The sequence below is a fragment of the Phalaenopsis equestris genome, unplaced genomic scaffold (genome assembly GCF_001263595.1).
Source record: "Phalaenopsis equestris unplaced genomic scaffold, ASM126359v1 Scaffold000203, whole genome shotgun sequence".
Classification (NCBI taxonomy): domain Eukaryota; kingdom Viridiplantae; phylum Streptophyta; class Magnoliopsida; order Asparagales; family Orchidaceae; genus Phalaenopsis; species Phalaenopsis equestris.
The window spans coordinates 2,088,336-2,103,120 of NW_018164645.1; the positions used below are offsets into that span (position 1 = coordinate 2,088,336).

Below are 14,785 nucleotides of genomic sequence, written 5' to 3' on the forward strand. Positions count from 1 at the left end.
TGGAGTAAGAGAGTCTCTATGGATCGGTCTCTGGGCGTACTTTTTTTCTTCTCTCATTTGTTATTTAAAAAACAGAAAATATCTTAATTAACTTTAACACTAACAAATATAATAAAAATCAAACATTATTTTTAAATTGACGGTTAATGTTAGATTTAACAACACCCTTTTGATATAAGAAGCTTCCACTGATGCATACATCTATCTCTATTAATTTATACAACAACATTGGGACAAAAGCGCTAGTTTACTGGCATTTATATGCATACCACCCAATGTCTACTTATTTATAGATCAAGCACCTAAACTGGGTTTTAAACATTTATACCACCCAAATTATTCATCACTTTTTTTTTTATTTTTTAAAAATTGAAATACACATTTTCTTGCATAGATCAAATGATAAATATTAAAATTGAAATTTGGGTGTTAGAAATGTAAACTATGAACAGAGTGGTATGCATGTATTTTATTTTTTTAAAAAAAATCTTAATAATATTCTTTTTAAATTATATTATTTTTAAGTTATAATTTATATTAGTTTTTTTTAATCCCCTTTATTTAAATTAGGGCGGTCAAAAAGGCTCTTTGTATTAGCTCGTTAAGAAGCTCGTGTTGGGCTCTTTTCTTAAGTTAACAAACCAAAAATGAAAAAAAAAATTGTTCATTCATGTTCTGCCTGTTTTGGCTCGAAATACTACTCATCAATTATATATATACACATGAGTAGTATTTTCAAAAAATTTAATCGACTACAAAACGATAAAGATTTATAATCAATTAAAAGTATTAATAAAAAAATAGAATAAAAATTATAAAATTACATTCAAATAATGTTTTAATATAAATAACAATTTTTTAAATCTTGCCCCAACCCTTAACATCTTATGGCTACGTGATTAGGGCTGTCAAAACGACCCTTTGTTCGTGAGCAACTATTGTTCGGCTCACTAAGCAAACAAGCCGAACACGAACACACTTTTTGAGCTTCAAATATAAACGAGCCGAACACGAATTGAACCTGGGCTCGCTCGTGTTTGGCTCGTTTACACCCCCAATTTAAATAGATGATTTCGGGGCCAATCATTCGATCATTGCGATCCCAAAACAGGGAAGGCATCATCCTGGCGGGGCAAGCTATCGATTGGTGCGATCCAGAACCAAGCAAGGCTTGGCAAGTTGTCGATCGAGCTGTTCACTACTGCAAGGTAATAAGCGATACTATTTTTGCTTCTTTCTTTTTTTCTACGGTTCATTTCTAGCATCTAATTTTATTTATAAATCAAATAATAATTAAATAAACAATAATATAATCTTTGAATATCAAATAATAATTAAAGTTTAAGAAATAATTGACCATTTTATATACGAGCACCTGATAAACGAAATTACAAACTTCTGCTCAGGAAATCAACATCTCAGCCTCTATAGTAAACTGCAGCAATCACTACAGGAATTATTTATGTCGGACATGTCGGACATAAATTGGACTCAATCCGATGATATTTAAGAGTTATCATCGGATTCAGATTTGCGTTCAATTCACGTTTGAGTTTTCTGACGTTAATTTGGGGGTCAGTAATGTTATTTACATTCAATTTACCTCAAACAATTCAAATGCAAATAAATTGTATCGGTTTTTGAGTTAACATTGTGTCAAATTTGATTATACAAAATGTGTGTCGAAGTTTGCGTTTAAAAATATCAGGCAATGAATATTATTATCAAATTATCATTTAATTTGCGTCGGAAAATATCGTAGAACAGAACTCGAACACGTCGGACGGCGGATTATTGTTATATCCGAATTCAAATTATAATATAAATTTAGTATTAAATCAGTACATTGATTGAATTAAGTACAATTACCATCTTTCTGTGAAAAGACGAATAAAGGGACGGGGTTGGAGGTGTTTTTTGTGGCCTCTTCTCTTAGAAATTTCTAACACTTTCTTCTGTCACTTTGTCTTTCTCTCTTGGCTCTAACTCTCAAGATGTGTATTTCGAAAGAGATTCAGGATCCAGCGGAACCCATTACATGGAATAATACATGATGATTAGAATTAGGCTGAACTATCTCAATTACAATAATCAAATTTGACAGACTAAATCCACCGAGCAAAAATTCTTATCTCAACTTTTGTCAAATAATTTTAATTAGACTGCTTGGAAATGTTTAATTTTCTTAATTAATGATTTATTAATAAAAAAATAGAATAAAGTTTCATTTGCAAAATTTACAACAATAAGTTAGATTTTTTATAAATTTGTACTAATTACCTAAATATATTTTTAATAAATGCTGAAAAGTTCTTATAGCTTTATTTTATTTTTTTTTCCACAAGAAATATTTTTTGAATGATAAAAAACTTAGAATACAATATTTTCTGCCAAAATGTCTTATCGTGAAAATTATGAATTTTTTATTACCTATAAGAATTTCTCGTCAGATTTTAACGCATTCCTCTGTCCTTTATTATTTTTATTTTTTATGTTCTATTTTTTTAGTTCTGTGAGGGAGGAGAAGAGAGTCAGAAAAAACATTATATTTGGAGTTTTTATGTAATTTTGTATCAGCATTTTAATTAGAACCTGTCACAAGTACAGATAAACTCATCTTAATAATAAAAATAATTTAATATATGAGCGGATCTGTCTGTATATGTGGTGGGTTCTGATTGAAGTTCTGATACAAAAGTGTATCAGAACTACCGTTACAATATTTTTTTTCCGATTGTGATTTTTAATTTTTTTTAGTTACAAAATTTTGTATTTTATCTTCATGGGAACATGTTACTGTAAGAATTTTGGACATTTTTTAAAAAAAAATTAAAATTAAATATATTTTGACATTTATACATGAATAAAAACAACATTATCTCTTAAAATAAACTTTGGTTTCAGCGTATATTTCTTAATGTGATGTAAAAAATATTTATTAAATAATCACATGCCAGCATTTTTAAAAGGCCGCGTGTTTGCAAGTTCTTAAAATTTAGAAGAGTTTAAAATGATATGCGTTTAAAATTAAATGTAATGGGATTATCATACATGAAATCATTTTTTTATTATTTGGTTGAAACTCCGTGCCACCAAATCTATTTTAGAGCCAGATCATTTAATTCAGAGGTCATTATATGCATTTTGTTAGCGCTGGAGCCTGATTTTTCTCGATCCCGCTCCCGCTTCCCGTTCTCGCGCCCGATCGCGAAAGATCGCGACCACGACCCTGCGGTTTCGTGAAAACCGCCGCTCCCGCCTTCATTTCGCAAAACGTACCCAACCCCGCCTCCACTCTCGCAATAAGAGAAGTCAGGTTGTTCTTTTTGGGTTTTCCTCGGGATAGAGGAAGGAAGATGCAAGAAGTAGTTCTTTGCGGTGAAGGAAGAAGAAAGAAGAAGAGGATTGTTCTCCCTTGGCTTCTTCTTGGTGACTTGTGACTGAAGAGAAATTGAGTTTATTTTTCTTGTAAGTTTATCTTCTTCAATGTATCTCGGTGTACTGAGAAAAGAACATAGAAAGAAGAAGAAAGAGCAACAAAGTCAGAGTGAAAGATTCTTCTCGTAAGTCGAGGTCATCGACTGGTGTAAATTCCTCAAGTAGTAAAATCCTATGTAACTCCGTGGATAACTCCGTGGACGTACTCCGTGGACGTAGGCAATTTGCCGAACCATGTAAATCTGGGTGTTCCGCTGTGTTACTGTTTTCTTATGTGAATTTTCTCATTCTATTTTTTTCGCTTCGTTGATCATTCTCCTGTTTGATTTATATATATACCACATAGTGTGATATATCTAGATCTCGTCACAACAACTGGTATCGGAGTGGTGTTTCGGATCTGAGGAAGAATAATGGCTGCATATTAATTGAAAGTTTCAGAGATCGAGAAATTTGATGACACAAATTTTGGTTATTGGAGAATGCATATAGAAGATTATTTTTATGGGAAGAAACAATCCTCCCATAAAAATAATGGATGATGTTGAATTGAATTTGTTGGATCGATAAGTTCTGGAGGTTATTCGATTGACCCTAACAAAATCCGTTGCAGACAACGTCGCTAAGGAGATGATGACTGCAGATCTCATGGTAGCCTTATCAGGTATATATGAAAAATTATCGGCGAATAATAATGTGTACTTGATGAAGAAGTTATTTAATTACGACTATTGTACACACTTATTTTTTTATAATTTATTAAATAAATTTAAACTATATCATTAAAAATTGTTAATGATATTTTATATTTTTAAAATATATTATTTAATTAAAATATTATCATTTTAATATTAATATATTTTTATTTAAAAATTTTATTATGATATTAAAAAATTGTATCAAATATTATTTTAATCATCTTAAAGTAATAAATTAATTTTATTTAATTAAATTTAACTTTTTAGATATAGAAAAACGAAAAAAAAAGCCTAAGACACAAAAAAAAAAATTGTGTTTTATATGTAAAATGCCAAATGTTTTTATTATCACGAAATTTTTAAATTTTTTACAAATTCTGTATTTATATTTTTTTTTAATTTCATAAAATATATGTAGCTAGAAAAAGCTTTTGTTGAGAAAGGATCCCGCCTATTCCTCCCAAACACTGTTCCTTCCTGTGAGCGTCGCGATCCACGAACAGGAACAGGAACTGTGCTTCTGCGTCCGCGAACTCGTTCCTCCGCAGAACGCCGCGATCCTCCGCTACTTCCCGCGCCGGACAACTCCCCAGCAGCCTCTGTCGCAATCCCACGCGATCCGCATCCCTGAGCCGCGACCGAACGCGCTGCGATCAAGAGTCCTACCGCGAACTCCCTCTCCTTCGACAGATATCGCGGAGTCTGAGAACCTTCACTCTGATTCGTAAAACCTCGCCGCCGAACTTTTTCTTTCGTCGATAAAAATTTTCTTCCCCTCAAACCAGTCTGCTTCTTCAGCTTTGGACAATCTCGTTTCATATGACCTAGTTCCTTGCACTTGTAGCAATGAATTTCCTTTTTTGCTTCTAGACTTTGATTTGGAATTTTGCCTTTGAGATCCCTCATTCTCTTTCTTCCTTCCACGGTCCTGCTTACTCTTCACATATAAACTATCACCGTGAGAGTTTTCCCCTGCATTCTGTTTCCGCTGGTTGTGAGCCAACAACGCTGCAGTAATCTCATCAACTTTGATAGTCCCTTTCCCATATGTCAGAGTAGTCACCAGGTGTTCATAGGAAGAGGTCAATGAACACAACAAAATCATCGCTCGATCTTCATCCTCAATACTCACATCAAGCCGTGACAGGTCTGTGATTATTTGATTGAAATCATTCACATGCTGCGCCAGATCAGAACCTTCCTGCATCTTTAGCCCATACAACTTTTGTTTCAGATATAACTTGTTCGTCAGAGATTTTGCCATAAACTGAGTTTCCAATTTCTTCCAAATCTCCCATAGAGATTTTAGATTCATCACGTGATACATAACCTCATCTGCCAGACATAGGCGTATCGTCGCTGCCGCTCGCTATTGCAATTCTTCCGAATCTTCATCCTCCATGGCATCTGGTTTTGCTGCCCGCAGAGCTTTCAAGATTCTCTGTTGCGCCAACAGATCTTTCACCCTGGTTTGCCACAATCCGAAGTTATCAGTTCCGTCGAACTTCACCACCTCGAATTTCGCACCAGAAAAAGCCATCTGAAAATTGATACGAACTCACCGCTCTGCTCCCGAGGATGTAGGCATCTTTGCCGAACCTCGTTAAATCTCTATATTTTTCTGGATTTATGTTGATTGTTGTTTTCTTGGCCATATTTTTCTCAACAGCTTTCAATTTAAGCTCCAATGATTAGCCCGCTATAGTATTTCCAAAAATTATAATAAGTCAAATTTTAATAAAAAAAAATATGCCAAGTAACTTATGAAATAAAATTTTAAAAATTCAGTGAATCTATTGGAAGATTAAAAGTATTTCTCTTTTAAAATGTCATTTTTTTTTAGAAAATATTTTTATTGCGTCTGTTTAAAAATTTGGACAATTACATGATGGGCCGAGCTGAGGCCTGTCAATTCATTAAGGGTAATTTTTTTAATTAATTGCCAACCTTGTCATTAATCCCTCTTAAATGATCATAATCCTACAATCTCTTCTCAGAATTCAATTTTTTTTTACATTCTATTTATTGAGTGTGACAGATAAATTTAATTTGAACATAAATATAAATAAATAAATAAATAAATAAATAAATAAAATTAGTGGTTCTAAATAAGTATCTCTTATCAACAAACAACGAGAAACTGTCTAATTACGTGATTGTTTACATCAACTGAGGCCGAAAGCCAAAGCACACACATGGATAATAAATTCATAAGCGGGCTTTACGTATTTGAGAATTTCAAATTTTCTTGGCTGATTATTCATCTCTCTTTTTGTAAAACTTTAGCTTAAGAAAAAAAAAATCATATTATTGGCCTAGCTGATACGCTAAATTTAGGAACTTATTTAAAAAATAATAAATAAAAAATAAGGTAAATATAGATTATCCTGGTTTTCTCAATACAAATATAAATAATAAAGGAGGCGGCCCCCTAATCATATATTTAATGAACTAATTATCGTAAAAAAGAGCTTAGACGAGAGCAGCCAAATGATTAGGTTAACGTGGACAGCCAGAAAACGAAAGCAGGTTTTATTCGGTCGGTGTCTATACTTGATTATAATGTCGGAAAGAGATGCGGGTCAATCATAAGGTTTTGTTCCAAAAGAATAACGTTGTCGCCATCATTAAATTGTAGGCCACCTGAGTTGATTAGTTTGTTGGAGTCAAGAACAACTTCCAAAGTTTCTCGATTTATAGCTTAAGAACCTTTCTTTCGCAAAGCCAATACAGGCTATAACTATTGGAGGAAAAAAATAATACTTGATTACTTGTAAACCAACCAAAATTACTATGAATATTAGTAATAAATTAAATGTTTCTGACCTTTGCCATCATTTTGATACATAATTGGGAGGTTAGTATACCTCACTTCTTCACGACCTATTATTTCTATGAATTCCACGAGTTTAGTCATTTTATGTCTTAGCATCATACCGCATGTAGTACTTCATCATATTATCTTCTCTCCCTCACTATCTCAATTTCCACTGCAGGGTGGTATTTTTCTGTCTCATTGTTTTCAATGTATGGTTGAAAGCACTTTTTTATGGAATTTAAGAGCCCTATTCTAATAGGAGGATTTATGTTATAGAATTTTTGTATGCTCTTAGGAGATTTTATGATTTCCTAGAAAGCAAAGAAGTTGTCCATTTAGTTTCATTCTATGTATGATTTTATTGGTTTAGTTTCATATATAATTTCTTTCACTTTAATCAGATTAACAAATATTTCAATCAGACTCTTTCATTAAATGTGCTCTCTTTCACTCAACTTTCTGCTTTCGCTCAACACAACAAACAATCAATTTTCATGACTGAAAATATCTCTAAAGATTTGTTTCTATTCTATTGTATTTACTATGAGGAAGAGTATCATTTTTTATTCAACTCAAACTTGTTTAATCATTTTGGTCAAATTTGCTATATAACATCTTGTATATTGTACCTGGCTACGGTAAATCCTATATCGTGCACGCAATTAACCAATACATTTTAACCAAACCTTTTTTAATAAAAATTAAATCTTATCCAGGAGTGCAAGACCATGAAAACATAAAAAATATATATTTTATTTTATTTGAGAGCAACCACTGCCACACAATCCTTATGTATGATATCAAGTATGTGTTAGCACTAATCTTGAGTAGATCTAACAACAAAGGAGAGTACACCAACATAATATTGTGAGGCCCACTTATGTTAACAGATGAAATTATTCAAGCCAAACCATTGAGGCAGGAGATAACCACACCATGGGGCAAACAAAAGACGATCAAAGAACATCAGAACGAGCCACTTGGTAAAAACAAGACAAAAGAGTATTCAAGTCAACTGTCACGACAAAGCCGATCTAATTGTAGATTCGGTTCCCTAATATCTCTAACTATCCCAAGGACACTCATAGACTTCCCATCATAAGTCAAGGATCAACAAACAGTCCATAATTAACTTGTCGAAACCCATATCGACCAAGCGCAATCAGTCGAGACAATCTTGCTGATCCAAATCCAATTAAAGCTCTATGGATCGAACTCGAAAACAGCTAAGCAACAGACTCATATCTGTAAATTACCAATAACATCATTTGCAACCCCTTTAAAAAATTAGCAAAAATATAATAATATCAAATTTTGTTATCCCTCCTATAATAAGATAGATCATTTTATGAATAAGACACGATAGACACGTCGTGTTCCTATTTATTATTGTTAACTTATCTCACCCTCTTTTGCCCTCCCTCTCTTTTCCTCCCGGCTTAGGTTTTATTCCTTGAGTGTTTGTTCACTTTTAAAAATTAATAAGATATATTTGTTATGTGATTTTAAGTATTGAAGATTATCAATGAAAATTTAGGTGATAGATGTGTAAATATAAAAAAAAAATTGTTGTATGTATGTAAATGCCCCTTAAATTTTTTCCTTTTTTTTTTTCAAATATAAAAGCACAATGTGATTTCTCTTATAATTTAAAAATATAACTAATACTTATCAGTAAAATTTAATATAATAGAAAGTTAGATTTTAAAAATAAACGACAATACCAGTAATACGCGGTTTGGAAATCTTGTCTTGGCGGGTTCAGAATTCCGCTTGGTGGAAAAGGTGTAAATAATTCTTTTAATTAATGTTTTTTTTTTTTTTTTTTGGCTGAGAACCCAAACCTAACTATATATTATATTACATTACTATACATAATTTGTATATTAATCTCAGATTTAAAACAAATTAGAAGAAGAGTAAGTAGTTTGGACAAATACAAATGATAGGAGCTAAGTATCTAACAAAAAATATTTATATGTAAAAGACATCAATGGGGAAGAACCATGGGACTTGACTTAAATCAAAGTATTAATTACACTATATAATTGATGTTTGTGAATTAGGAGAAAGAGCATCCTAATAAAATGGAAAAGGAAGAAAGAAATAGTTTTATTTATTTTTTATGAAAGGCAATTTATAAACTACAATCTCTTACTTTTATAGAAGGGTTGAGGATAAATTAGCAATAAAGTATGATAAAATGGATAATATCATAATATTCCCCCATCAATATAGACTATGAATATTCGAGTGGTCATTTTGTGGAGAAGGGAAGGCAGGGTGATAATTGAAAGAACTTGGTGAAAATATCGACGAGCTGATGTTTACCCTAAATAAAGATTAACATGACATGACGCGAATGAATTTTATCACAAATGAATTAACAATCAATCTCTATATCCTTTGTTCCCTCATGAAATGTAAGATTGGTGGAAATATGTAAACGAAGGTATGGAGTGGGTGTTTGAATCCCAAAGTCCCCCACCAATCGTTGTAATCATGTGATCTTACTTACAAAAGTTGCTAAAGCTCCTCCTCTAATGACAAGAAAATGTTTTGCTTCTTTGTTTTTTATGAGCAGAGATTCTACTATGAAGACGTGGAATCCGATTACACATTGTCTTGTACCTTGATATAGTGGGAAAATTATTGCATACAGATATCGACGCAAATTTACGTTCGGACGTCAGTTAAAAATCACCACGTCTAAATGTTGGTTCCTCCCTTTAAAAAACAAAAATGTTATTTTTTTTTATTGCTGCGCCGCCTATCATTCCATTAAACCACGAATAGCTCCAATAAAATAGTGGAAAATACCAATACCACCGAAATACAACGCCAATAATACTGCGGAAAATCTCCAATAATACCGCTGAAAAACTTTCGCAGTGACTGGATTACTATGCAGTATAATTAAAATATTATTATGATGTTATTGTTGTTTTTTTTTACTGAAATTGTGGTTGTTGTGCTGTGTTATTCTCGAGTGAGTTATTAGGTGTTGTGTTGGCAAATTTTCCATATTTTTTGTTAACTCAATACAACTACAAGAACTCGAGTTAATACAATGACAATACAACAATGAATATTATAAAATTTTCCATATATGGTAAATGATTTTGAGTTTTATAAATAATTTCTTTTCTCTTTTCATTATTGCACGTGCTATTTTCATTTTATTAATAATTCTATCTAAATCTAACGGTTAGTATTTTTTATTAACAAATCTATCAAATAAAAAAAACAGATAAATATATATAAAAAAAAATTAATAGGGTATAAATATAAGGAAATATTTATTTGTAACCTATTACAATATTTCCTTATATTTATTTCCTTAAAAAAAGAATATTTTAAATATTCATTTTCTTATAAAGAAATAAATATAAGAAAATATTTTAATATATTTATTTCATGTTAGATATAGGGAAATATATAACTCAGGTGTTATTGTGGTGTTATAAATATTTTCTTGTATTTATTTCATTATATTACTTGAATTTTCTTATGGACGATCAATCACATTTTTTCCCTCTTCAAATAGTCCTGGCACATGGACTAACACTGAGAAAAAAAAATAGAACCAGAAGAGGATTGCAAAAAACAATTTTTAGCAGTTTGAAAAAAAAGAGAATGTTCATCACTTCTAAGATTTTGTAGTTACAAATACTAAAAGTGCAACATATGTGCTACAAACAAATATAAACTAAATTCTAGAAAATTTAAAGGGGCTTTTAAATACCAACTACTCAAAACATTTAGTTTAACATATTAACTGTAAATATTTTAAATATTACATTTTAACTGTCCAAAACTCTTACTCAAATCCTTCATTAAATGACTGTGGGTGTAATGAAAAATATTGTTAAAATATTAGATTTAAAATTTTAGTGATTAAAATGCTACATTTAATATTTTAAATAATTGATATCTAAAAATTCCAAAATTAAAATTTGTATTCAGATGAACCAGTAAGATGATGCATGCTTAAGCTTCTGTTGTACATCTATATTTAAATACATTTCATTATTCTCAAACTTCAAATCTCATAAAAAAAAACAAAAACGAAATCATTTACTGCAAAGGGAACCATTGCACACGGCCATTAATGGAAAACATTACGATTCCTTACAGCTTACTCTGCTTTTCATGGAGTTGTCAGAACTAAGTTCCGGCCCTAGACATCTATATTGAGATAAGCGGGACACGCATGTAGCCGGCGACCACCGGAGACTCCCCGTCGCCGGTACCGGTGACAGGCGAAGAAGCCGACACCTTTTCAAATGACGAAGAGGGATAGGAATGCACAAAATCCTCAAACCCCATCCCATCCTTTACTGCCGACGAACTCTCGTACTCATACAACCCCGCCGGGGGCGGCGGCGGAACGTTAGGCACCTCCGTGGTATCTCCACCATCAAGGTACCGGGCGACCTCCCTCATCGTCGGCCGCGCCACCGGAACTGGCTGCGAGCATAAAAGTCCAACCTTTATCGCAACCTCTACCTCCTCCATGTCGTAAACGCCGCGGAGCAGAGGATCAACAACATCCGGCCAACGCTTCTCACTCCACTTCTCCCAAACCCAGTCAACAAGTATAAGCTCCTCCGGCGAAGCCTTGGGCTCTATCGGCCTTCGCCCGCAAACGACCTCAAGAACCAACGCGCCAAACGCGAACACGTCGGAACTCGCCGTCGCTTTTCCTGTTCTCGTAAGCTCCGGCGCAAGATATCCGAGCGTCCCCACCACCCTCGTCGTGCTCGGGTTCGCGCCGTGTTCGTGCAGCTTAGCAAGGCCAAAGTCTCCAAGCCGACCATTAAAGTCGGCGTCTAGGAGGACATTACTTGCCTTGATATCACGGTGGATGACCACGCTTTCCCATTCTTCGTGGAGGTAGAGAAGCCCGGAAGCCACGCCACGGAGAATACGGAATCGATCGTCCCACGTGAGCACCGGCTTTGGAGCAGCCGCAGAGGGGTGGAAGAGGAACTGGTCGAGGCTGCCGTTGGGCATGTAGTCGTAAACGAGGAGGAGGTTGCTCTTATATCGGCACCAGCCTTGGAGCTGGACGAGGTTTCGGTGTCGGAGACGACCGATACTGGCGATTTCCGCTACGAATTCACGGATCCCCTGTTTTGAGTCGTGCGATATTCGTTTAACAGCGATGTCAGCACCGGAGGAAGATAGGACACCTTTGTAGACTTTACCAAAGCCACCAACACCAAGGAGTTCGCGGTCGCGGAAGCCTTTTGTGGCTCGCCGGAGGGATTTGTAGGTGAATCGATGAGGTCCGTACTCCAGCTCCCATGGTTCGATGATCTCTCTATTTTTGTAACGGTAAAAAGCGTATGAAGCTACTGCAGCTGCGATGAGGAGGACGATGATGACGGAGAGGGAGACCGAAACGGCAACAAAAGTGGGGCTCTTCTTGTTGGAAGGCCGAGGGAGAGAAGGGAGAGAAGAAAGATCGAGCGATTCCGCCGCACCGTTCATCTTAAAGCTCCACCCAAAAAGGTAATGCGAGCTCGCAAGCAAACCAGTTGAAGCTGAGAAGCCGACATACATTTCGTTGTGAAGAATCGGTGCGAGATCAATGGGGAAGGAATAGAGAGGGGTTGTTGGTTTGGAGGAGAAAGGGGAAAGCGTGAGGTTGAGAAGTTTAGCCTCTCCGTCGTAGTCGATCCAGGTTTGGATTGGATCGCCGCTTTTGAGATTAAGGGGAATCTGCTGGCCTCCAGAGTCCACGTACGATGCGGCGGCGGATTTGGAGGAGACGAGGCTGTTGACGTCCACGCCTACGTGATTGTCGTTGATGTCGTTGAATTCGAAGTCCTGCACGGTGTCGAACTCGATAGCGAAGACATGGTTGGTGGAGTTGCCGTTATCGGAGGAGTTAAGAAGGCCGAGGTATTGGCTTGGGAGAGCTCCGGCGAGCTGTTGAGTTGTTGCAAGCACGAAGGCGAAGCCGTGACCGCCGAGCTTCGGGTATTCCGGTACGATGGCGAAGACGAAGGCTGTGGAGAAGGAAGCCACTCCAACGCCGCCGCCGCCCGCTGAGGAGTTTTTAAAGAGGAGGGGATAAGGGTAAAAGGCGCGGCCGATGAGGCGGCTGGTTTCATTAGTGAGCCGCAGTACACCGTTACTTTCGATCTCGGCTACACCGTTTAGGCTTACGTTTTTGGATCCGCCGACTCCGGCGGTGGTGTTGGCCGCGAAACCGGTGAAGATGAACTCGTTGTGTTGGGATGAGGCAAGGGGGAGGATAGGGAGGAGGAGGTGGACGAGAAAGATGAGATTTTTAGTCATGGGAGTTGAATGGAAGCCAGCGGAGACGATGGATATGAGATCAAGGCTAAAGTTTTGGGGGTTTTTTAGTGGATGAGACACGGCGTGGGACGCAGCAACCCTTTTTTTCTCCCTGTTGCCGTCTTCTCCAAGAAAATATCCAGATTTCGTTATTGGGAATTAGGTCAGGAGTTGAATGAAAATTGGACAAATACATTCTGAGAAAAAAGAAATGGATTATTATTATAATATGTTTGGTTTTATAATTAGGATTTATTTATTCGCTCTTTAATTCTGCAGGTCCCCGGACTCCCCGGCAGCTCAGATTTAGCTCAGTACCGTACCTCATTATTCAGGATTAGTGTTTTTAATTCTATGATTAGACCGATACATATTTATATAATGATCATTTTAAGATAAACTAATTGTGAAATCACAATTATCATGCAAAGAATATTACTAGATTATTGGGTCAAGAAACGAAGGGACTCTTTAGGCAGTCAATTTTCTCTACATGTTTAATGGAATAATAAGACTAGAACTATGATTTTCTCCATCTAATGACAGCCAAATTAATCCCATGTGACACTACCTCAGTGTTATCTTTCATCGATCTCATTACTATTATTACAAAATGAAATAGTTATACAAGTTTAGAAAAATTTTTAAATTGGGGCATAAATTATTTATTTAGAAAAAAATTTCTCAAGTTTCTATCCCAGCTTGAGTTGAAAAACTGTTTATAATAATCATCTTATTAGAAATTACCCGAAATATAAGACGTTGAGTTAAAATAAGTTCATTAAAATGTATGTTAGAAGCTCTCCAAAATACTCATGCATCTAATATAAAGTCTTGATCTTCATGTTAGAGTGTGAGTATCTCATTTGACTTCATCTTTACGGGCATCTTGTCCCTTTGATGGAACTCATGACTCAATCACGTCTTAGGGTCTGTTTGGGGCAGCTGCAGCTTATTGAATAATCTGCTGATAAGTTAGGTACTTTTTGAAAAGTCAAACCACTACCAGAAAGCTGCAACCGCGCCTAGATAGATGTGGTGTGAAAGCACTGTTTCCATCGTTTTGAAAACGCATAAGCTACCAAAACGTAGTTTATCCAAACAAGCCAGGTGCGTTTTCAAAATGCCACTGCACCAAATAAGCTGCCCCAAACGGGACCTTAATCCTTCACCATACATTAAGACATCATTCTCATGAATGAGTGTTATTGTAAAGTTTTTGTACTCATTCAAGAGCAAATTTACCATAAAAAGTGTTTTGTCTTCATCACCAACATTCTCATCTAAATTTAATGGATATATTAAAAATTTAATAAAATCATCCAAGTGCTCATGTATGGTAACCCCAAGTTTCCTCTAAAACTTGTAGAGTTGACACTTTATATTGAAATGATTCTCTACTTTCGTCATAGGATATTTATTCCCAAATGTTCTTCATAATTTTTTTTTTTGCAGAAGTCTCTATAGTCGCCCCATATTTAATTTTCTTATATAAGAAATTTTAGATAAAGTAAGAGCACCT

At 35.1% G+C, this 14,785-nt stretch overlaps 1 protein-coding gene across 1 annotated transcript; it reads right to left on the bottom strand.

The window, feature by feature from the left end:
- Window positions 1–11,011: 11,011 nt before the first annotated feature.
- On the bottom strand, window positions 11,012–13,438 carry LOC110022924 (L-type lectin-domain containing receptor kinase S.4-like). Its single transcript, XM_020722086.1, has one exon. The coding sequence runs from the start codon at window positions 13,261–13,263 to the stop codon at window positions 11,143–11,145; it is 2,121 nt and encodes a 706-aa protein (XP_020577745.1). The 5' UTR covers window positions 13,264–13,438; the 3' UTR covers window positions 11,012–11,142.
- Window positions 13,439–14,785: the final 1,347 nt, after the last annotated feature.

What these genes read in the sequence shown, in the direction of transcription:
- LOC110022924 (XM_020722086.1), bottom strand. Translation starts at nt 13,263, where the DNA reads ATGACTAAAAATCTCATCTTTCTCGTCCACCTCCTCCTCCCTATCCTC.